The 25071-nt window shown below is 35.7% G+C and overlaps 2 protein-coding genes across 2 annotated transcripts in view; both read left to right on the forward strand.

The window, feature by feature from the left end:
• The window catches only part of LOC142358208 (reticulocalbin-2-like), a 98889-nt gene extending 87620 nt beyond the window's left edge, over window positions 1–11269 (forward strand). The window contains exons 2-4 of the mRNA XM_075409667.1: window positions 9440–9695; window positions 10155–10395; window positions 10702–11269. Coding sequence (XP_075265782.1) covers window positions 9545–9695; window positions 10155–10395; window positions 10702–11011 — 702 coding nt within the window. The 5' untranslated portion in view covers window positions 9440–9544 and the 3' untranslated portion in view covers window positions 11012–11269. The remainder of the gene's footprint in view (window positions 1–9439; window positions 9696–10154; window positions 10396–10701) is intronic.
• Window positions 11270–21692: 10423 nt separating this feature from the next.
• The window catches only part of LOC142334860 (gamma-aminobutyric acid receptor subunit pi-like), a 100019-nt gene continuing 96640 nt past the window's right edge, over window positions 21693–25071 (forward strand). Inside the window, exon 1 of the mRNA XM_075383186.1 lies at window positions 21693–21713. Coding sequence (XP_075239301.1) covers window positions 21693–21713 — 21 coding nt within the window. The remainder of the gene's footprint in view (window positions 21714–25071) is intronic.

Here is a 25071-nt window from a genome sequence, read left to right on the forward strand (position 1 = left end):
GGAACATTCTTCGATTTGACTTCTTGAGTGACTTCTTCACTCTTGACTTTTGGATTTCTTGAGTGGATTGCGCGAAATTTTAACAACAGAAAATAAGTCTGTTGTTAAAATGATTCTGGTGACGTAGCTGGCCAGTGTCGTGCAAAGGTTGATGTCCCTGACGCTCGACGCTGATCCGAGAAGTCCCGGGTTTAAACCCCTCGCAAAACAGATATTTTTGCTCCATATCTATGCCACCTTCTAAATTGTTTGTCTCGCCAGTTTTTCAAGAGCAAATCTTCCGACGTCAGTGGTTTTATATTTCTCTTCTCCCGTACGCAAGTGATCTTTACTACAAGTTATTTTTACATACAACTCGTCGCTAACATATTTCCAATGTCAGAAGGACGAACTCTAGCAAATTTTCTCAGTAAAACGAGTGGTCTCGTATTCGTTAATGTTATCACATTTTAACGAGTGGTCTCGTATTCGTTAATGTTATCACATTTGCTAGCAGCATTGACTGGATTCGTATTTCTTAAAACATTAGAGAAGAAAAAGAATTTATTGCAAATGCGAAATTTTTTGCTTTACTGTGAATGTTTGATGGAATTTGTCCTTTTGACGTATGTATATTTAATAACTCCGAAGGCCACAGACAATAATATTAAGAAAGTCCACTGCTGACAATAATTAGAAATATAAAAATGTAGTGAGTACGCACGTCTTTGAGTTTAAACTGACACACGGGGTTAAATGGGTTATTTTTACCTTCGAGAGTGAGAAGTATTCGCGCTGGGAATAATTTGCACAAGTTGCCGAATTTAATTTTGGACGAGCAGCTTTTTGAGCACGTCTTGAGATTATACTGACGCAATGGGTTACTTTTTATCTTACAGGATAAAATATTTTCTTGCTTGGAACAATTGCACAAGTTGCAAGTTCTTTTGGTGGAGCTGTTTTTTTGGCAAGAATGAGACGTTCTCCTTGATTTGTGACATCGGTTTCGATTGCAAGTTAGTAGAAAAATAAATTTTTATTAACGTGATCCTGAAAAATTTTCAAATTTTTATTAGCGTGATCTTGAAAATTGCGATGCTGTAACATTTACTGAGAAAAAATTGCCGTTGCCTCTAGAAGTTTTTGCAGAAAAAATGAGTGGTCATCTGAAATTAATTATTGTAAAATTTTTGTATTGCGGTCCTTTGATATTTTTTAATAGCCACACAGCGATAGCTGGGGCTATTATTGGCCTTCTCTTGGTTTTTTACAATTCAAAGAATTTGAATTGTATTGGGGCGCTGTCTTTTTTTAAGATCTGTTCACACATTTTCATGATTTTTGAAGTCAAATTGGACTAGTGATTTTGGTCACGCCGAAACAGGAAATGGAGCGAAAAAGCGAGTGGTTTTGCGGCGTGAATTTTTTTTCGCTCTAATTTTAAAGTAGAGTTAGAAAACTGTTTGAACAAAAATTCGGTTTCTCGGTAGTTGTTTTTTGTTCACATGCGGCAATTTCACTCTGATTTTTACTGTTTTTTCGATTTTTTGGATCGGATTTTTTCTAAATGGTTTTCCCAATCCATTCACAGCTCATTCTAGGCCTAGTTTTTTGTTTGAATTAAATTTTCATTTCTCGCTAGTGGTTTTTTTGTTCACATGCGGCATTTTGACATTAATTTTGTTTTTTTTTTCTTATTTTTTATCTGATTTTTTTAAAATGGTTTTGTCAATTCACTCATAGTCCATTCTAGGTCTAGTTTTTCTGTTTAGTCAATGAAAATTCTTTAAAATTGTACGTCAGGACTTGTCCTGCTATGTTTTTTTTTATTTCGTCGTCATGATTTTTGTTACGACCATATGACGTCAAAGCCACTTTTTCATTCGTGCATGCAATTTCAACTGAATTGCATGTGTGACGTCTTTTTTCGCTCTTAGTGGAGCGAGTTTTTTTGTTCATGCGCGTGATTAAATTTTTGGTCACACTTGACTTACCTCACTCTCAAAAATGACTTCCTCACTTTGAAATTGACTTTTATTTACTTTAATTCAAAGAGATAAGGTCAAATGGGTGTGTGTCACTCTAAATGAAGGTTATATGAGATCAGCTAATAGAGGCAGCAATAACTTATATAGATTTGTAATCAAAATATAACAGATCAGCCTTCAATGAAAGGGCGAATTTATTTGGTCTGTCTTTTTTAACTGTTTTTTTTTTAGACTGCCGATCTACGAATCTATTGCGGCTATTTTCTGGCAATCTGCCAGCTATGTTTTAGAAATTTACATCTTAATCTGTACATATAGTCGTTCATATAGTCTTTCCTACTTATGCAAAGTTCTCGAACTTCCCTCGCTTGAGCAGTTTCGAGCAAAATTTGAATTTCGGTTTCCAAAATCTGGGTAAGCAGGTAACGTAACGGCTTAGGACATTAAATCTAATCAGCTCTCTTAGAGCTTTAATAAGTTGTGTAGATTTAAGCGAACTTGCTGAAGATTGCTTGAGGAGGCACAGTTTCATGCTTTAAGCCGTTAGAAGCTAGACTCTCTGTGCATCTAACTAAAATCAAAAAAGTTTCGAAATTCAGGTTATTTTCTTTCAAATAATTTAAGAAAGTTTTAAACAGTTGTTTGGCATTTATCATTACGTTTATATTTCTTCAAAGTTTGGCTCATTGTTCGATTTTTTGAGGCCTGTTTTTATGAAGCCGTGATTTGAAGTACCAGGGTAAATGCGGTCAAGCTTCCTAATTTGTCTCAAAAGTAATCAGTGGCAATTATTGTAGCTGTAAGGATCTTCTATCTTAACACATTTTGAGTTGACAATTTGCAGGAGAATTCAAATGTGCAACTGCGTGCAGTGTACAACTAAAAGTCAATTGAAAAAAATCTCCCAAGTTTGGTTTCATTTTTTCAATGTAAATTGTATTCATTAGATTGGTCTACGTTTAGCTTTTATAACATCATTTGGAGCCCCCTGTGGTGAAAGTTAGGCCCAGTTGGGCATTTGGAAGTAGGTTGTCTAACTTAGCTGTTTCTGTTTGGCCCTTTTTAATATCTACATTATTAAACATGCTCTTTGTGTAATATGAACACTTTTAAGCTAGGTCAAGGAGTGGTTCTGCTTTCCGCTTCTCAATTTGTAATTGAATGCTCTGAAAAATATGTTTGTACTTCTTTGTTCTGCTAGTTGCTCAATGGGTTATTTGCTCTCTGAAGACTTCTACGTTGAATATACTGAGCGACAAAAATTGAGTTAACTTGCGCGTATATTATTTAGTGAAATTCATTTCTCCGAGTGAAAGTAGACGAAATTTCAATTGCTTACAAAACTTTTTTGCACTACTGACCTTTTACGCCTGGAATTTTGAACCTGGATAAAAGGGTATTTATCTCTTTTTAAGTGTTGTATCTCGTTTTTAGTGTTGTATCTCGTTTTTAGTGTTGTATCTCGTTTTTAGTGTTGTATCTCGTTTTTAGTGTTGTAATGAGTCTAATTTTCATCAATCATAAGAAACTTTACTGCATCGCAAGAAATAATAGGGAAAGTATTGACTGTATTGACGTTTGGTTTTGATTTTAGAAAATCTCAAAGGAGCTGGAGACCTCAAAAGAGCAATTTTATTGATCTTTTCATGCTATTATTTCACTGTTCTTTTACTGCTTTTATATTTGTGGCTTCATGTTCTCTTACTAATTTCCAATGTCTTGGAAATTGAATAGCTTGATTTTTTTGTTAAGTACTTAAGTTCGGTTAAGCTTACTATAAAGCCTTCCAAGACCAACATTATTTGTTAAGTATATACGTTGCATCAGCAATTCCATCTACTCATTTCTTTATCTGTTTCACCTATATTCAAGTCTATTTCGCAGCTATTTCGGTAATCTCTGGGTATGCCTGCTTTTTTCAAGATGACATCCTTCAGAATGAAGTGGAGAAAAGGCCATCAATTTAGTTGTTTAACATCGTAATTCAATCTTTTTTATAGATGTACTTTGTAAAAAAAAATGGGAAAACTTGCTTTGGTACGAAGAGCTCAGCCGGCGTCCAGTTGGCAATTTTTTTTACATAGGCTGGGAGAAAATTGGAAGGGATATTATTTGTGGCATTGTATCGGTTCTGATCGAGTCTAGAATTAACTCCTCTGTACTTGTTTTTGTGACGAAAATATATAGGTATCCGTCTAAATTCAGTGTAATTCAACGATTTGGAGCAGCATTGTTTGGTAATCAGTTTTATAGCGCTTTCATAGGAGCTTGTGAATTGCTGCGTGTCTGAAGAAAGATATCAAACAAAAGCGAATTTGTTTTGGAAATAAACAGCATCTGGGAGAACTATTAGTATTATATTTCAGATTAGATAGCCAAGGACATATTTGTTGTGGAAAAATTGTGAGAATTTATGGAATGAGCCGCTTAGTATATCGATGGAATTTAAAGCTGAGTGGGAAATCCTTGCTGCCTCTTCTCCCAGCCTTTTCGTGCGGTTGCATTTGCAATGCAAACTGAAGAACGCCTCTCTATAGCCTTGACTGGAACGGGAGCTCTGAAGAGTGCCAACCAGAAACCCAGTGCGCCGCCGAAGCCAAAAATTATCCAGCCTGTTTTACTCCGAGCTAAGCAACAGCCGCCTATAATACGTACCGACTTTGACATAGTGAAAGAACTTGCCAATTTGAAAACACCCAATCGATGTAAAACGGAAAGCAATTTCGAAGCGACAAAATCTAACAAACATGGGGCCGATGATTTGACTAAAAGACTGCTAAAGAGAAGTCAAAGTCTAAGCAACAAACTATTAGGAAGCAGAAACAAAGAGAACAATGTTCCTTCTAGAGAGAAAGAGCGAAAAGAATTGGAGCGAGCGAAGATTGAAAGGTCTCCCTATCGTGAATCTCGAAAGCTTGAGAAGCAATACTACCCAAAAGTTGAAAAACAATTGTTCCAGAAAGCAGAGAAGCCAAATATTCAAAAAACTGATAAACAACCAATCCACAAATCAGAGAATAGCAAAATTCGCAGTAGACAGCGAGATTTGTCTTTACCTCAAATTACAAAAGGTACTTCAGTCGCAACTGCAGCTAGTCTGCAACAAGTCAAGGAGCAGTTAGAAAATGAGAAAGAATCGAAGAAAGCTCAACAACGTAGAGAGATCTACGCTTTGAATCGAGAGATGAGAAATCTAGAAAATGAAATGTTTGAAGCATTCATGGCCTCTCATTCATTTAATTCGTCCTCAAACGCTGCTGCCAATCAACTGCCAATTTTGAATTCTACCCAAGAGGCCAAAAGTAACAGGCTTAATTCCAAACTCAACATATCAGATGCGGGACGCGTTTAATGGGTGTGCATTTCGCTCAACTGCGTTGCCAATATTACTCATGTCGTGAGTTTTCCTAGCACGTCTGCAACGAAATCTATTTTTCTACCAAGTTGTATCATAGATTTGTTAGTAAATCAAATGATTTCAAATAGAAAAATTTTATTGTGTGCTGAGTTTTGTAACTTAAGTCTGATTTGGTCTGCGTTCCTTTGAGTGATGTAAAAATGAACAAAGAAAAGAAGCTCAGTAATATACATCGGCACGTAAAGTTTTAACCCATCATATGCACATTCTAAAGTCAAGCAATCATGAAAGCTGTTCATCAAATTGTGAAGTCAAATTGGAGTAGTGATTTTGGTCCCGCCGAAACAGGAAGTGGAGCGAAAAGGCGATTGGTTTTGCGGCGTGAATATTTTTTGCTCTAATTTTAAAGTAGAGTGAGTAAACGGTGTTCGAACAAAAATTCACTTTCTCGCTAGTTGTTTTTTTGTTATCATGCGGCAATTTCACTTTGATTTTTACTCTTTTTTTAAATTTTATGATTGGATTTTTTTCTAAATGGTTTTTCCAATCAATTTATAGTCCCGTCTAGGTTTAGTTTTCTGTTTAGTCAATGAAAATTCTTTGAATTGTACGTCAGGACTTGTCCTGCTATGTTTTTACAATTCAAAGAATTTGAATTGTATTGTGCGCTGTGTTTTTTTTTAAAGATGTATTCACACATTTTCAATGACTTTGATCTTTCAAAACGGGATAAACCGGTAAAGCCCAGCGAAGTTTCATTAGAGGCCCAAAGTAGACTTTAGTAGTCCGTCAAGTGCTTATAGTGGTGCAGCTGCTGGGATGGCCTTAATTTAAGGTTAAAATGTCATTTTTAGGAGTTCTTGGGCTCAAAATGGTGCAATTTTTCATGTTTTTTTGTGATTTTTTGTTTTGATTAGTCATAGGTTGAAGTTTTTAAAAGTTGACGAAGGCCTGTTGCGAGACAAAATTGCTTGTTATGACCATTTCATGAGCTGTATGTTTTGGTTCTACAAACACGCAAAATGATACTAATTTTTGCAATTTTTTTCAGGTTTTTTGAAAAATTTTTTGTCAGTTTGAGTTTTTTTAGCCCTAGGTGTCCAGAAGCCTCCTCTAGGGTTTGATAAGGGGTTTGATGATAGATAACTGCATAGTTTCTAGTGGTAATGAAATGGTTTTCAACTTTTGCCATCATGAGTTTTAGCCTTTTTTGACAAAACTTGCAATTACTTAAAAATTTTTTTGACAGTCATTATTCAAGTTGTTGAGTCCCAGGGGCCAGAAAACCTCATCCGGGGTTGGATAATAGGTTACTGAAAAATTTTTAGTTGCCATGGAATGGGTTTCAAGTTTTGAATATCACAAATTTTAGCAATTTTTATGGACAAAATTCGCATTTTCAGGTTTTCGAAAATTTTCGTCATTTTTTTCCAGCTTTAGGGACCAGACAATCTCCATTGAGGTTTGTTAATAGGGCACTGCATTTTTTTTAGTAACAATGGAATGGTTTTTAAATTTTTAATGTTTCGAATTTTATCGTTTTTTTTTTATAAAATTTGCTTTTTTCAAATTTTTTCAAAACATTTCTTTTGTTTTGTTTTTCTTGTCTCAGTAGCTAGGTGACCTCATTCAGGGTTTGATAGTTTTTTGATAATTAGTTTCTAGGGGGCAATGGAATGTTATTCAACATTTTAATGTTTCGAATTTCATCGTTTTTTTAAATAAATTTTGCAATTTTCAAATTTTTTAAACATGTCTTTTGTTTCGTTTTTTTGTCTCAGTAGCCAGGTAACCTCATTCAGGGTTTGATAGTTTTTTGATAAATAGTTTCTAGGGGGCAATGGAATGGCTTTCAACATTTTAATGGAACGAATTTCTATTTTTTGAAGTTTGAAATTTTTTCTAAAAGTTTTTGCCTATCGATCTATGAGCCAATGAGCTTGGAGCTGGGTGACTTGATAGCCTCTAGAGACACAGAAATGATTCTGAAGATATTTTGATTGCGATTTTCAGTAATATTTCCTGAAAATATGCAATTGATTTCTTTCTAAATTTTTTGTTCATTTTCGAGTTAATCGATCTTCAAAGGCCAATAAATATTTTTCAGGTCTTGCAGATGTTATACTGGACTAATTTCAGAAACAAAAATTGTTTTCGAACATTTTTTGTAATAGGTGTTTTTAAAGGGAAAAAAATTTGCCTTAGATTAGAAAGCTTCAATCAAGAGTTTTAGCAATGAGTATATTTTTGTTTAGTTTTGATTTTTTAGTGTCTCAATTTTTCGATGATTTTGTTCGTGTTCTGGCTGGCATTGTTCAATTGATCTGCTGTTCAGGTAGAGTACGTCTGAGTTTTCCATTCAATTCTTTGTATTGTATTTCAGGACTTGTCCTGCTATGTTTTTTAATTCGTCGTCTCCATCGATGATTGTTGCGACCTGACTTCTGTAATTGACTTTTTAAATGACTTCTACAGCTTTGCAGTTGAAATTTGTGTGCGCGACGTCATTTTTGATTTTAGGTCAATTGCGTGAATTGACTCACTCAAAAAAATGACTTCTGAACTCACTTATGGAACTTTAAATTTTATGAACATTTGCTAGTTATTAGTGTGCATCTAAGAAGTGCCAAACGTATATGCCTTAATTCTTTACTATTAGAGTCTTGAGTTTTGATATCGAATATTAATCTTTAAAATGCTCCAATAAGGTTTTTGCCTTATAGAGCGTATGTGTCTCATAAAAATGACAGTCCGAATATAACCCTAAAAGTCTAGTGGTCTATATTAAAGGACTGGTGGTTGTTCTGTCTATCTTATTCCTTTAGTTGTTTCAATTCATGGATTGCCACAAGCGTCTATCGCGGCTTTTTTCCGGCAATCTGCCGGATGTGTTTATTAATTTATTCCGTTTTTTTGGATTTTGTATCTTGGCATTATCAGAACATCAACATGTATAGCAATGAATAATTAAGATAATTTTGATTGAAAATTGCTTTTTTGTAACAAGAAGGGGTTCAAAATATAAGCAGAAATTCAGCAAAGCTAAAAATGAGAAACGACGCATTAATATATTTCCAGTAGAAAATTAACCAGCTGTGACATGACTTCACTTCTACAATGCACATGAAATTGTCTTTTTTTAGTTGCCAAAGCTTTTTCGATGTTTGACATCACGCTTACTTAAACATGCTATTTGTTCACTCGTTTATGCAATTTCGACAGATATGTATGCGTGGGGACATTTTTCACTCTCGTTGGAGCGCGTACATTGTTCGATTGCATGACTTAAGTCTTGGATACACATTAATAAACTTACTCACAGAACTGACTTCCGCACTCTCTAACAAATTTGTTTACTTTTATTGGAGGAGTTCGGCTAATCTGAGGATATCATACGCTAATTGTATGTTATTTGAATACAGCTAATAGCTATCTCTTCATCATTTGGTAGACAATGAAGCCAGAAAATGTGGTTGAGCGGGGTCGGAACATTGTGCTCACGCATATTACCGAACCTCCTTGTTGGTTCTGCTCTAACTCGTTAGGGCGTATCAACTGAGCTTGATGTTTTGACTTTGTTTCCTGAAAGCGTGCTGCAATTTGGTGAGTGGATATCGAGTGAGTATAGTTATATTGTACGGAATTGTTTCTCGGTCATTGAGTACCAAGCCCAGTCTGATTGTTATCAATAAGTCAACATATTATAGACATCAATTGATTGAAAGATAGTTTTTGCGACCAAGTTGAACGATTTTAAAGTGAACGTGCTTTCTATAAACGAATAAAATGGTGACTTGGAATAAATTAAATCTGAGTTAAATAGAATTAAATGAAGGTTGCAATATTAACGTCTTCTGAACAAATTTCGCAATTTAATACAGCGATGGATTTGATTGATATAGATCATTATCCACAGTCTTTGATCAAATGATGCTTTTGAATAGCTTGTAATGTCATTTTGGAAAGCTCGATGTTTAGATTTAAGTGAAATTTAGATTCAGTCTAAGTTCATTGGAATCAATGTCTTCTAAATGACTGATTCTAACATTCTTGTGCTATGCTATTGTTTGTCATTATTCAATGAAACCAGAATTCAAACTCAAAGAACATTTTCAGGTTTTTTGTGACTGTTTGGTTGAAGTGACATCATTGGCCCCTCAGCTGCCACACGTGCTCCGATCTGATTTTGAGCTTTGCTTGTCTTGTCAATCAACTAAAAATGTCTGAATCGTTAAATATCAGCTATGAGCATAACGAGGATGCAGGCGTATCAACAGCTGGTAATAACAATGAAAAGCGTGTCTCCCCAGGTGCTGTAGTGCCCAAAATGGAGCCCGCGGATCCTGCAGATTACAAGAACAAAGCGAAGAGTAAGTTGAGATTTGTTTAGTTTTGTAAGGTTGCTGATAACCGTTGAATCTCCTATTAAACACGTCAAGGGAGTGACACTAGGGTAAGGTGTCCGCTAGCGAAGATTGTTTTGATCATATTAAACAGTCTTCAGATCAGTGTTTGGAGCAATTGCGTAGCTCCCTGGGATAAACTGCTCACCAAGAGGAATATGACATGTCTTAGATAGATCAACCTGAGTTCGCTACTAATGGCTTATTTGTACCCTAGACAATTTTCATCTTAATGATTTTGAACACTTGGCGTTTTAACTGACTCTTATCTCTAATGAAATTTGTCACAGGTGATCATTTTCAGTTTATGAATTATATAGTTCTAACCATTAGTAAACAGTTTTTTAACTTCAAAACTTTAATAACGAATAAGTATTTCATCTTTCAAGCCCGTTAACTTGTTTTTTGTAAGACTTGATGATTTAGAATCTAAGAAGACGAAAGCAGAGGAGTCTGACTTTGATCCCTCCAACATGACAGAGGAGGAGGATGCCTCGATTCCAGAGGACGAAGATGCCTCATTTGTGTCATTCAAAGGATCTAAGGGCAAGAGGGGCAGAGGAGGATACACTCATCACTACGCACGTGTCCCATCGCGACCGTATGCTGCCGTGCAAAATTATGAGAGTGAAGATGACTTAGGCTACGGCAGACTACCCAGACAAAGGTACATTAAAACTTTCAATTCATTTAGATCGCTCGCGAGATGGTGTAGTCACTTCGTAGTCCCATTTAGGCTCCCCCGCCCCCGCGACTGAAGCAGGCTGTAATTGATTAGAGCTCCCACTAGTTGTACGAAAGCAATTCTTCCGACGTTTAGTCGGTTATGTTTCTAAAAATAGTTGAGTTATGAATTGCCGATGTCATGAATCGTCTAAAATTACATTACATTTGGAATTATGAAGAGACTGCTGAAAGTTCGCAGGTTTTCTGGAAGTTTAGTGAGATTGATGAAAGTGTTGCTAATTTGTAGGTATTCAAGAGCCTGCAAGCATCCTTCGGCAAGACCAATTCTGGACATCGACATTCCATCCAGCAGCTCCCCAGAGGAATTCGACGAGACTATCCATGTCATGTCCAAAGCATACAAACTGCAGATGGAGGCCAAAAGAGCCAAGGAAATGGCTGCACAAAGAGCAGCCAGCTCAACTATAGGATATGCGAAAAGCAACACAGCTAATGGAGCAGTGAAGGAAGAAATTGCAGACGTGAAAGAAGAGCCAACAGAATCACATCCCGAGGCTGGGAAAGTGAAATTAGAAGCGGAATGTAGTGCCAATTAGATGAAACTTTCTGCAGTAGTTTAGTTGCAAATCACAATGTGATAGTTGAAAAAGTTGAACTTAAGCAACTCGATTCCATTTAATTGTTTATAGATAACTTGATGCTCATCAGTAGCAAAATTTGATTTTTGTTTTAGAGTTTGTTCATATTTGATAGAAAAATTTATCAATTTGGAATTTTTTGTAAAGTTTTTTTGCTGGTTCTGCAGTTCTATAAAATCTGCAAAAGCAAGATTTTCAATTGATTTTTGAAATCGGTCTCCTTTACTGATGTCTTGCGACTACATATTCTTCTATATCTGACTCGTGAGCTAGAGTGAAGGAGGAACCTGCATCAAATTACCATAGATCAAATTATGAATCATGGAGGACTTATTTCTGTTATGCGTGAAAAGCAATCCCATATACAGGATTATCGTAGCAAAGCCATTATTAGTGCCACGTTAGCTAATCGTATGCTTGATTGCTGGTCATTTTTAGTGCCCAGCAAGTACGTTTTTCAATTTTAAGTAGGCGCAATTACGGTCATTTTAATTTTCTGCCTCAATCGGAAAGAATAGACAATAAGCTTCAGCAACCGAAATAGTATATAATTGGGAGTATTGAAAACCACAAAACTGTCGGGACGAAATCATCGTCAGGACAAAATACCCAATTACTAAATATACCGTTTAATTTAGTCTATTGTTGATTTGCTAGAGAGAGCGAGAAGGAATATTTAACTTAATCATGCCAACATAGTAATTAATAATGAAATAACGTTAAGAAATTTGCCATGCCTCGTGAGCTATGGCAATTCTTCATTGTCCCTGGGACTTGATAGGCACCATCACAACGGTACGTAAGATAAAATTAATCAGTTTTGTTGCAATCAGCTATCTGTTTAATTCTTGGTGTTAAACTTTAAATTGAGTTAGACGTTTTTTGTACACCCTTTACATATTTTATTCAAAAAAATACACAAAATTCAATTTGACAACTTCGTTTAATTTTGGGGCTTGATTTTCGACATTTTACCATTAAGATGAAAACATTTCAAAACTTCACTGAATAGTTAATCCAATCGGAGAGTATTGGACAATATTTCAAACAATCATATTTAAATACAATCCAGTTAGGACACAATATGAGCATAATTGCTCTTCAAGTCTGTGCCTATATATATGCAAAAAAGTAACAAACCCAAAAAAATAATGTCATATTGCTCAAGCTTATTAAAAGTTAGTGATACAGGGTAAAAACATTATCATTATCTTTAATGTAAAGATGTATTTTCGATTTATTTGCATTGACTTGTTGATAACTAAAGCTTTACATAATTTCGCGTGGTTCATAATGAATGCGTCAGCACTGCTGCTATTATGAAAAAAGTGTTAAAAAGTGAGGACTGGTGAATTTCTGGTCTCCTTACGTTGAGACTCCAGAGAGTAATTTTGTTTTGATTATATTGATAATCTCTATAATTTCAAAATTTCGAAAAAAACTAGCGGTATACTTTTAATTTTGAATTCGGATTTTAAAACATTTAGATGAGCAACATAACTAATAAACGGAAGACAACCTATCACTAAAACTAGATAACCATCAACAATGTGAATTTTTGAACACCCACAGCGATACTGCTTCAGAGTGCCGATGATATATGCCATTGACGAGAATACTAAACATTGTAAACAACAAAACAAACAATTATTACGACCAAAGCTCAATGCTATTAAAAAAACAACCAACAAAGTCAAATTAGTAACACATAAAACCTCAATTAAACATTATTTTTTGCTTCAATAAAAAGACACGCAAAAGCATACTAGGTAGCATTTAGGTAAAAGGACTCATGCACAAAATTAAAAAAACGTTTATTTTGAAGAATTTCAAAAGCATTTGAACAATTACGTATCGGCTGGAGTTATTAAATAAGTTCAATTATAATTCAATAGGAAATCATTGAGACCTAACGATTTCCGGATTTAATGTTACGACATATAAAAAATAACGAAAAATTTTAACAGCTTTTAAAAAAGCTAAAAGTCAGTGCCCATGTCAATAAATTCAGTACCTATTAACTGATCAGCAACTACACATGTTAAAATGTGTTTTTGTTAAACGCCGGTAGGACTCATCTTCGAAGTGCTATTGTGGAGAGACTCTAAAAATTCAAATCAAACACGAACAACTATTCTAAATTCCCGAAATTAATGTACAAACTAGTAAAAAAGGATATCAGAAAACCATTAGTTTCAACAAAAGATGGCTAGTTAGAGTAAAATTTGAATATTACTATACCTGAAAGCGACCTGCTACTGATGAGACTAAGCTAAATTTAAAAAAGCACTGATATATTTTAAAGCAAATACTTTCAAAGTCAACAAAACGGTTAGCCATGGACTGCAATCCTTAAAGAGGTTCAATCAAACTCAATGCAAATCAATTGACAGTTGTGGTTGTCCAGTTTATATAACACAATTACAAGAGAACGACAATTATATTCACAAATCAAACATATCAAGTTAGATTTGCTAGAAAACGGCATTGAGGCCCATAAAACAAAAATTTTTTCAATAAGAACGTAACATATGCCTAATTGACTTTTCTTTTGAAGCCATTTTTGGCGACCTGCGATTAATGTATTTTGGCCAAAACAGAACATCAAAAAGCGCGAGCATCCAAAAAATCGATAAACATAGCAAATCGGAATCCGAAAAACAATTTCTGTGAACAAAAAACCCAATGACTGCTAAAAAATAATTCAACCAAAAGAAAGCGCAATCCTTCAGCTGAGGTTGACCTAGAGGTTGACCAAAAAAGAAAAAAAACAGCAAGAAAACATTTAGGCAAAAGCTCTTGTTGAACTAAAAATTACGAAAAGAGAAAAGCAATAAGTTTTCAACTAGAAACACTAGTTTGGGTAGTTAATAGCTAATGAAAACGCTGTTGAAAAAACGTCACAATTGTTTTACTTATTATTACGGAACAAGTCATATAATTAAAAGACAAAAACTAATAAAAAATTAATAGAAAACAAATTAAAATCACTTTTACGCAAACACACTTTTGAAGTTGTGATATCCCTGACCGTAGAGATACGTTTCGTGTCACAAATCCACTTAGAATTTGTAGAGTGGATTCGATGTGCGAATCCAAGTTTTACTAAATTGTGGGATTACTACTTTTAGATTTACTTTGCAATCGTGATGCGATTACGGACAAAATTATTGAGTGTGGAATTCCTCGAATCCGATAAAATCGCTCTTAGTGTAAAACAGAGTAGATTGAAGCAACTGAATTCAATGATGAGAGTCTAGAGAATGAATAAATAATCAAAAGTAGGAGATATGAACAAAACTGAAAAGTTGACTCATTAGTCGGCGGCAAATTATTTATTTGTGAAATATGACTTTTAGCCTGACAAGGGCAAACTTAAATTAATTTAGTACTAAGTAATCAAACATGAACTTAATATGGAACAACCGTACCACATATTCTCTGCTCGAGAGAGAAATTTTTAAACTGCAATAGTGTAAAAATTTTGAATAATATTAACACTTGTACTGGTTAGTAAAAATAGTAAATAATGTGAGTAACTGCAAATGAATGATGAAATGGCAATGGAAATGCTTATGCTTAAAGAGTAAAATCAATGTAAGCTCTCAACATTTACATGAAAGCACAAACAGAAAACATAAACTAAGGCACAATCGAAGTGCGAATCGCCGAAAGTAATAACATCCAGAATATTGATACATAAGCAGCATCAAATTTAACTGAAGAAATTGAGACACAAATGCAAATAAATTGTGAACATTAACACAAAAATGAGCGCACAAGTGGTACGAATCCATATTTAAATTAAGAATGGACAATTAAATAATTCAGAATTAACACAAGCAACAATTTAAAAAATTGAACATAATCGTTTGTAGTTTAAATTTGATTTTCGGCGTCAAAGACGCTCATGCTTATCTCTCTTGTATAATCCTCATAGTCATAGCTTTCGGGTGACCATGTTCCAACTGGAGGGGGTGCAAGAGGACTCACTACTTATAACTCATAATAAGTCGCTGGTGCAGAAGGTTGAGCTGCCTCTTCTTGGATTATTGTCGCAATCACTGGATTTTCAGGCTTTTGTTTCTTAGATGCAGGGGCGGCAGAGTCATCGCTGACTGAGCGCACAGAACTTTCGAAAGCGAAATAGTCGGGGGCGCGTCAGGTTCTTTTATTTCTGGACGTTGAAGGTGAAGCGGCGGAAGATGTTACTGAGGACGCAGCAACAGAAGAAGCATTTGATGTGTTGAGGGTTGCAGAAGTATTTCTGGAACGTTTGCCTCCTGCTTGTGGCTTTTTAGGTTTTCGAGATGCCACCGCCCTTGAAATTTTGCTATTAGCAGACTCGTATGATTGGGTCGGGCGGTGACGAATTTTGATTTCCCCACGGAATTTCTTTTTGAGCTCTTTGGTGTGCTGCGAAATCTTTTCCTCCGTGGTTTTTTCAAAGGGGAGAGGATGTCGTTTTGCATACTCCCAAAGGTCTGTGTTGCGTTCAGCGCGAGTGCCAAATTTGGTGGTGTCACATTTTCGTACGCAAACTTCGGGTACTCCAGGTTCTTTAATAACTGGAGTAGTATCAGATGTTCCTACGACTGTACTACCCGGTGCCAAAGTTTTCCATAATCCACGAAGGTCCCGTTTTGATCGCTTCGTTACTTTGCGTGCCAATTTGAGATCAAGTGACTGTTCTGTCCGAGGGATTGGGTTATTCGTACGACTGTACTACCCGGTGACAAAGTTTCCCATAATTCACGAAGGTCCCGTTTTGATCGCTTCGTTACTTTGCGTGCCAATTTGAGATCAAGTGACTGTTCTGTCCGAGGGGTTGGGTTATTCAGTTTGGGATGCACAATGAAACGGGAAATGGACTTATTGTGATCCACATTGTAGCGGCGTCCCGCATCCACTTGTGCTTTCCGCATTGCCTCTTCTATGAGGATATCACTACGATCACCTGTTGCCCAACCGTTTTCGTCAAGGTAGTCTTCTACTGGGACGGTATCGGCATCTAAATATTGGTGAAGAATATCTTCATATGAGAGATTAGATGACTTTGGTACTGTACTTATATTACTTAGTGGTGTGTTTGGCTTTCTTCCAAAATATGCTTGGAAAGGTGTTACGTTTGTTGTCTTTTGCTTGCAAATACGTAATTGATAGACTATTGACTTTATTGCTTCTTTAATTGTGAATGATTTATATCTATTATCTAATTTCAAGTAGCTTAGGCGTCTTTTAATTGTTTATATCAAACGCTCTACTAATCCTATAGCTCTATGATCATTAGCAGGGGCAGTGAGTATGTTAATGTTATGTTGTTTACAGAAAGTTTTTACTTTGATATCAATTAAGCAACGTGCTTGATCTAGTCTAGTATTTCGGGGGACACCGTGTATGTCAATGTAGTCATCTAAGAATTTAAGAACGTTTGGTCAATTAGCTTTTCCAAATACTTCTACAGTGGGGAATTTTGAAAAACGATCAATACATGCAAGAAAATAAATATCTTGATCTTTTTCATTCGTAATGGGTCCTCCAAAATCAATTTGTATTTCATCATTAGGCTCTGTACATGTCTGCAATGGTTTCAATTTAGACGCCGGAACAACGGGCTTAAGATTCTTACCAATATCAGTACAAGGCTTGCACTGAGCCGCCATGTTGAGGATTTCTCAAAAGATATACGGCCAGAACGCTCATTGCTCGAGTGTTATCATTCCCCAACTACCAGGGTGTGTTAGATGAAGGCTCTCCAAAACTGCGTCCTGAATAGAATGGGGAATTGCCATCCGTTCTTCTATACAGACACAACCCTAGCGGACATGAAGATCTCTCCAATAAGAGAACATGTAAGTATTCACTTCCTTACATCTTTGGGGGTCTTTCTGGAGGATGCAATCACGCACCTCTTTAAGGACGGCATCTTTGCTTGTTAGAACAGCCAAGAAGCCTTTAGTAAATAACTGTGTTAAGTTTTTTTCAAAGACTTCTTCTTTCGACAAGTCCAATTTGGTGAATTTTGACCCTCGTTAGATGATCTCGTCGCGTTCACTGCTGAATTGGGGGTAGATTGAAACGTGACTCGGCTGTGTGTACAATGAGTTTGTGGGTTGGATGTTATGTTGCTCATTGTGTTAGTGGAAATTGTATGGATATGTGATGCGTTTGTAGGGATTTCTGAATGAGTAGGGATTGAAGTTGAGTTTGAAGTATTATTTGAACTAGATTGGAATGGTGCTGCGTTTGCAGAATTCTCAAGAGGCAACTGAGTTGTATTACAATTTAGGGCAGAAAGCAAATTGGAATAGTTTGTTAAGCGAGGATGCGAGGCACGTGTGGAATGTGTGTGAGTGACGCTGTTAAAGTTCTGTGATCGGCAGTTTTGTGGTGTGGTATTTACGAAAATTGCAGCAATAGCGTCACAAATGCGGGTAATTGTTGCTACCGCAAATTCCTTATCATAGTTGTTTGTAACTTTTGCTTCTTGATTTGATTGACGGGAAATGTAATCTACCAGCCCCATTTTTGCACCCGGTATATGTTCGATGTTAAAATCAAAAGGTAAAAGACGATCTATCCAACGTGTTAATCTACTATTTTAGGATTTATTTGATTGATGTTTTTTCATAATTGAAAGTAGTGCTCGATGATCAGTAATGATTGTGAATGATTTGCCAATCAAATCATATTTAAAATATTCTACAGACCACACAACCCCTAACAATTCAAGTTCATTAACACTATAACGTTCCTCGTTTGAGTTGAGGAAACGAGACGCGAATGCAACTGTATGCCAACCTATAGGTGAGCGTTGTTCTAAAGCTGCTCCTAGTCCCAGTCTAGAAGTATCGCATTCGATTCGCGTTTCCAAGTGCGGATTATAATGTGTATTTTCTGTTGCATTTGTGACTTTATATTTAATTGCTTGAAAGTGAGTTTCATGTTCAGTATTCCAAACAAATTTTGTATTCTTTTTTAGTAATGGTTGAAGAGGGTGGCACAATTGTGATAGATTAGGAGTTAATTTTCCTAAGTAATGAACAGAACCTAAAAATGATCGTAGTTGTTTAAGGTTATTAGGTGCTGATAGAGAAGCGATTGCCGCTGTTTTGTGGTGCAATTCCTGATTGACTATAATTATGTCCTAGCCATTCAATTTCGGTTTTTGCGAAATGACAATTAGGTAAGTTTATTCGTAAATTATCCTCATCTAATTTCTTTAGGCATTTATAGACTATTTTTAAGTGGTCTTCTTTAGAACCACGGCTAACTACTATAATGTCATCCAGGAAACAATTGGTATTTTGAAGTCCGACTAAAGTATATTCCATTACTTTCTGGAATGCTGCTGGCATATCAGTTAATCCGTAGAAACCGGTAATAAAGCGATATGTTCCAGTTTTCTCACCGCTAAAGATATTGAAGTTACAATGCCGAGCCGTTTCCGGGTCTAATTTGAGTTGACTGTATGCGTACTCCAAATCCAAAGTTGAAAAAAAAGCTGTTTCTTGTGATGCGCGGATGTGTTCAAATTCTGTTGAATTGAATCGTTTCAATTAAATTATCAATATTTGGCATTTGGTATTTATTTTTATGGATAGATTTATTTAAAATTTTGGAATCTAGAGCTAGTTTAACTCTTTTATATCTTTTTACTGTAATTATATAGGTGAAATAAAATTTTTATCTGAACAACTGTTTAATTTTATGATGTGTTTTTCGTCAAGTAGTTTTTAAGTTCTATATTAACTAGTGGTTTTAAGTTAATTGGGACTCGTCGTCCTTTTTGATGTGTAGGTGTAAATTCTCTGTGAAATGTTGATTTTACTGAATGTTTTAAAGAATTACCGATTCGGGTGACAAAATCTGGAAAATCAAATGAAATCTCTTTCTTGATTAGGCATTGGTTTTGATCAATATTTGCAACTTGTTTCAAGTGAGTAAGAGAAAGACCTAGCTTTGGAAAAAGATCTCGTCCAATGATGGATCTGTGACCGTCTTCCACTACTGTTACATCAACGCCCGTGGCTATCCAATCATTACATTTGATTGATGTATCGATCACGCCAACAATCTTGATTATATCATTAGAGAAAGTTTTCAAATCATGTATTTCTGGTGACTGTACCCAATAGCTTTCATTGCACTCGGACTCCACTGTGTCTGCTAAACATTTGTTTACAATAGTACACACGCTTCCCGAATCCACCAATGCCTTTGTTTTTTTATTCCCGACACAAATTTCTAAATTTACTGGTTTCACCTCACGAACGTCATTTTGAATTGAAATCGCCGCTACACAATTATCATCGTAATCATCGTAGTCCGAGTCATAGTTCGCGTCGTAGATGCTCTGCTGCTGTAGAAGTCTATTTATACTATTGACTTGATAAGCCGCTGTTGCTGACGTACCTACTGTGGCCGCCTCTGAAACTGAGTCATCTACATAATTCACTCTGGGTTTGGGTTTAATAGGTTCTTTGGTTTTTCGACAAACTTTTGCAAAGTGGTTGGCAATTCCGCAGTTTTTACAGTTCTTGCCACGGGCAGGACATTTTTGTCTATGAAATGGGGACGAACCGTAGCCACAATTTGGACAAATAGTTGGCTTTACAAACTGATTTGTCGACGGTCGTGATCTATTCCACGATCCCTGAACATTATTTAACGTCTGACTTTTAATTCCATTTGTAGTTGTCGAAGCTGGAGTCCCAGATATTTTTAGTTGATATTGTATTCCCATTTCAATGTTCATAGCAATTTCAAGAGCTTTTTTAGCCGTTCTTGTTTCTTTTAACGATTCCCTTTGGAGTTCGCCCTCTTGCATATTAGCTATGAAGGCGTCACGAATGATCGACTCCTCGTGGCTTCCTAAATCGCAATTCAAAGATAATTACCGAAGGCAACCGTAAAACTTTTCCACAGGCTCTCCCTTCATTTGCTTTCTAGTGAGAAAAGTGTAACGATCAAATGTGATGTTTCGTTGTTTAGTAAACACTCTATCAAGACTTTCCCAGAGAGCCTTTGTTGTTACTCGATCAATCTGGATATTTAGTTCTTGGGAACCAAATATTCGTCTACCCTCCATCCCCAAACTGAGATTCGTTAAGGAGACGGCTTTGTTATCACAATATTTCCAGAGTTTTTCACCACATAGTATACCTACGAGTTCTATTTTCTGACAATGGTTTAACCACGAGTTCTTCAACTGCTCATTACGGATTCGTCGATCTCGTTCGCTTTGAGGTGTGCTGTTTTCAACGTCAGCCTCGTATATGGGCTCTGGAGGTAGAATAATTTTGTCTGGCGGATCTCCAAGAAGAATATTAATTGAAATGCCTTCTTTAGCCATGATAGCTAATTTCAGCATGATCTGCCATCGATCCCATCGCAATGGAGGTTCAAGTGTTGGTTTTTCCCAAAAGGGCTCGATTCCAAGGAGTGCACGTTCTTTAGTTGCTGACTGCGCCATGTGATATCCCTGACCGTAGAGATACGTTTCGTGTCACAAATCCACTTAGAATTTGTAGAAAGTTGCCACTTTTGCCAGTTGTGGGATTATCACTTTTAGATTTACTTTGCAATCGTGATGCGATTACAGACAAAATTATTGAGTGTGGAATTCCTCCTCGAATCCGATAGGATCGCTCTTAGTGTAAAACAGAGTAGATTGAAGCAACTGAATTCAATGATGAGATTCTAGAGAATGAATAAATAATCAAAAGTAGGAGATATGAACAAAACTGAAAAGTTGACTTATTAGTCGGCGGCAAATTAATTATATGTGAAATATGAATTTTAGCCTGACAAGGGCAAACTTAAATTAATTTAGTACTAAGTAATCAAACATGAACTTAATATGGTACAACCGTACCACAGAAGTCATAAAAACTATAAGCTTTGAACTGAAAATATAATATGTATCCAATTGACCTCAATTTTTCTGTTGAGATCTGTTAATAGTTGAACAACATTTTGAGTCGTCTTCGTTATAACAACATTCCGATAATTAAGGTAAAAGAAACAAATAAAGCGAAAGAATTCAGCTCACAAAACAAGACGAATATTTATTATTAAAAAATCGTACGATTAGAATAAATTTATCCTTTGTTATTGTCGATAATTTCCATTTTTCAGCAAAAATTTGACTTTTTAACGAAAAAGTTAAAACTCAAAAGTTTTAAATTTTTGATACCAAACTTGTTTTAGAAATAATTAGCCATTATTCCATTCCATATCACTCTCATGGAGATAGGAGGTATAACTAAACCTCTTCTGGTTGTGTGAAAATGGTTGCAGCAGATTCTAGCTTTGTTTTTCTAAACAAATGCGCCAAAGAGGCATAATATTTTCCTTGTTGACAAAATAAGGCTGAAATTTGAAAATTTTAGCCTAACTGTTAAACCAAAACGTTGGATGAAACACTTGGCCAGCCGTCCTCTAACCTTGAGAATAGAAACACAGCTTGAGGAAAATTCATCTGAAACATTTTTTATTCGGGACCGTTTTCTACAAATGTTTGTCCTCAAATTAAGTCAATGTAGAGTTAAAAATTAAATCGAAAAAGCCCAATTTTTGAATGAGATAAGTCACATCAAAATCTAATAATCAAATATCTTGCTTGAGAGAGTGAGAAATGTCGAGCATGCAAAATGCTGTTAGTCAGAGGAAGAAATCATTCAGAACGTTTGATTTTTTCAGCGTTGCTGTGTGAACAATTGTGAAGCGTCAAAACTGCGTCAGACCACTGAACAAACAAACATAGCCAGGCACGTCCCCAAAAACAATCTAAAGAGTTTCATTCACTAAATTTTCATATTTACGGCAACATCAATTGAAGACTGTGTAAAAACTCATGACCCTTTATGCGTAATATTGAAAACAAAGAGAAACTTGTTAATGCAAGATTTTCTGTTTCACGAAATACGACAAAACATGATTTAAAAAATTTTGGTCTTCAAATCGTTAGAACGTGTAAACAGTACACAAGTTTGTTGTGAGCATTGACAAGACAAAAGAAAATGAAAACTGAAGAAAGTTGCAAGAACACAAAAGTTCTTGAAAACAAGCGGCTTCAAACTAGTAGAAACTCAAAACTACAGGCCAAAGCTCTTATTCACAGTTTATCATGAGAAGTCAGTAATCATTAAAAAGCTTTTCAGCAGTTCTGATGGCTGGCGAAGAGACAATAGAACTACCAAGGAAGAACTAACATGGAAGAACTGCCAAGGAAGAACTGCAGATGATTTCACTAACACAACGCCGTACAGGACGGGCAACAGAAATAGCTGCTCTCTGACTATTACTAAGAGCACACACAAAAAAATTGCAGTGCCAAAAAATTATTATATCTTTTGGAACATATTGTCAAAATCCTTATAACCATCGCTTGGAACTACGGCGATTAAATTGATTCCACTTTTAATCTTAAACAAATGATGAAATTTCTCATTAATGAGTTCAATACATGAGAGAGCAATAACTTTAACAAAAACAATAGCAAAATTCAGCAGTTCATTCATTTTTTTTGAAAACGAACGCTGTATAAGGACTAGAAAGCATTAGCTGTGAACTGATACAAAGAATTTGGACAACTTACACATTCTCAGTCAGAGATGGGACTTGTAATTACCGATACTAAGCAACTAGACAACAATTTGAACAATGAAAATTCAATAAACTCAAAAATTCGATATTTTTTCGAAATATATAGTGTCAGTATCAAAGAAAGCCTTAGTTTCGAAGTGTACCAAATCCATTGATTGATAGAATCACTATTGGCAACCTATGAGACTTGTTTTTGAGATCAAATAAAAATACAACAAAAAGTGCAAAAAATTATCATAAAACTCCAAAATTTATGAAACCTTTTGAGAATAAGTAGTGTCAAAGTTAAGACTATAATTAGCAAACAACTCAACCCACTATTCAGGTGTTTTTTTGCTTCATTAGCAATTAAGGGCAGCTTTCATTATGGATGCTTAGTGATTAGACAACAGAAATATTGAAAAATAGCAACTAAAATCAGAAATTAACTTATATTTTCTTAAAACAAATAGTGCTGAAGTAGCAAAAAGCATTTGCTGAAGGTTAATAGTTACAAGCAATTGCAAACATGTGCAGTTTGAACGCATATGTATCATATTAACAGCACTCAATAGAAGAAAGGCTGAAAAACATTTCAAATTGCCTAATTTGAACAAAAATCCGCTTTTAGAAACCGAAAGTTTTTTGAACAACTTTTTCTGACTACAATTTGAAGGTATTCTGAAACAGGTTTTGCTTCAAACCTGCTCCTTTTCCTGCATTCGTTTTTTCTCCAGACTGACTAAGATCCCCACCCCTATTTGACTTCTGAAAAATTTGACCGGAAACACTGACTTGAAGAGGCCGAAAAAAGTGTGGCGAACAGATATTAAAAAGAGCCCATCAATATAATCCAAATTCTTTGAACTGTAAAAAATCAAACAATGCAAAATGGCTTTGCTCGGCTTACAGCATCGCAGCAATAAACGGAAACACCTTTTTAAACATTTTTATCAAATTTTTAAGCAAAACTGATTGAAAAAATTAGCGAAAATACGGAAAATGTGAACAAAATCAACTGAAATCGGTCAAATGTTCACAAAACTTTAAACCTCAATTACCCCGTGAAAAAAAATGAATTTCAAAAAATCTTTTTGGTTCTACATTATACGTTGGAGGGCTCTATAATGATATTACTCACAACACTCTACGATGAATTTATCGTTTGGCGAAAATTGACTGAACAAAAACCCGTTGGAGTACATAGTTTCTCCCCCACTAAAGTGGATTGGAACAAAAATGCTTATATTGTGCAACCTTTATTTCGTTTTTTTTTTCGTGCTTGTTTTTAGATTGACTAGTGTTTCCGGCCATCTGCAAGCTCTGGTGTAAATTGAACAAAATACTGAGAAAATTTCTGGGAAAAATTCCTTAGAAGCGTCAAGATATTTTTCTACCAAAAATTTGAGGGAAGCGCAGTTACGAATTCAGATTGTTTGCTGTTCATTTTGCTAAGTCCATTCATGACTGACGACGTTTTCTCTGTAAAAACAAACGCAATTATCAAATTTTGGGCAACTCCAAGTACGTATAGTCTGCTCAAAACGGAACAACCAGGTAGGTGTTCGATTTTTGCGTGTATTGTGTCAAGATGAACTAGCAAACTATCATAATCTAATACCTAAAGCAACAAAATTTTGGTATGAGCATGTTAGAAAAACGTTCTGATAATCTTTCGGCAGTTGGAGCTTTGCCCTAATTGCCTTGGGCTTCCCAGAGCTATCTTCTAACTTATACTTAGACAACAACGTAAAAACTAAAGTCATCTGAAGTGCCAGATTACCAAAAGCCTTTTTTGTTGTCATTTGCTGATAACTCACGCTCTTATTTATACCAATTTGAAAATCCTTGTGTGAAAATTAAAGCCACGAGGCAAGAATCGGCTGCTCAGACAAATACATGGGCACAAATTGCAGAAATTTGCTATCAAATCTTCCAGTATACTTTTTTGTGTATACGCTAAGAAACCACTTTTTCATAGTTTAAAAATTGTGTAATGTTGCCAATAAGTAAAGGTGAAAAAGTGCAGTAATCACAACAAGTCGTACGTAATTTTGATGTGAATGTTCTGTAAGGTTTTCTTACTCTTAACGGTTCCTTTGGATAATGCAAGAGCTTTCACCTTTCATTGCAGAATACAGTATAAGATTCTTGCAATGAAGAAATTAGTGGTGATTGGTGATCTGAAATACTGCTTACAGGCTCGCTCGCTCGCTCTCTCTCTCTCTCTCTCTCTCTCTCTCTCTCTCTCTCTTCTCTCTCTCTCTCTCTCTCTCTCTCTCTCTCTCTCTCTCTCTCTCCTCTCTCTCTCTCTCTCTCTCTCTCTCTCTCTCTCTCTCGCTCTCGCTCTCTCTCTTCTCTCTCTATCTCTCTCTCTCTCTCTCTCTTTCTCTCTCTCTCTCTCTCTGTCTCGCTCGCTCGCTCTCGCT

This window comes from Convolutriloba macropyga, chromosome 2 (assembly GCF_964194025.1).
Source record: "Convolutriloba macropyga chromosome 2, txConMacr16.3, whole genome shotgun sequence".
In the NCBI taxonomy this organism is placed as follows: domain Eukaryota; kingdom Metazoa; phylum Xenacoelomorpha; order Acoela; family Convolutidae; genus Convolutriloba; species Convolutriloba macropyga.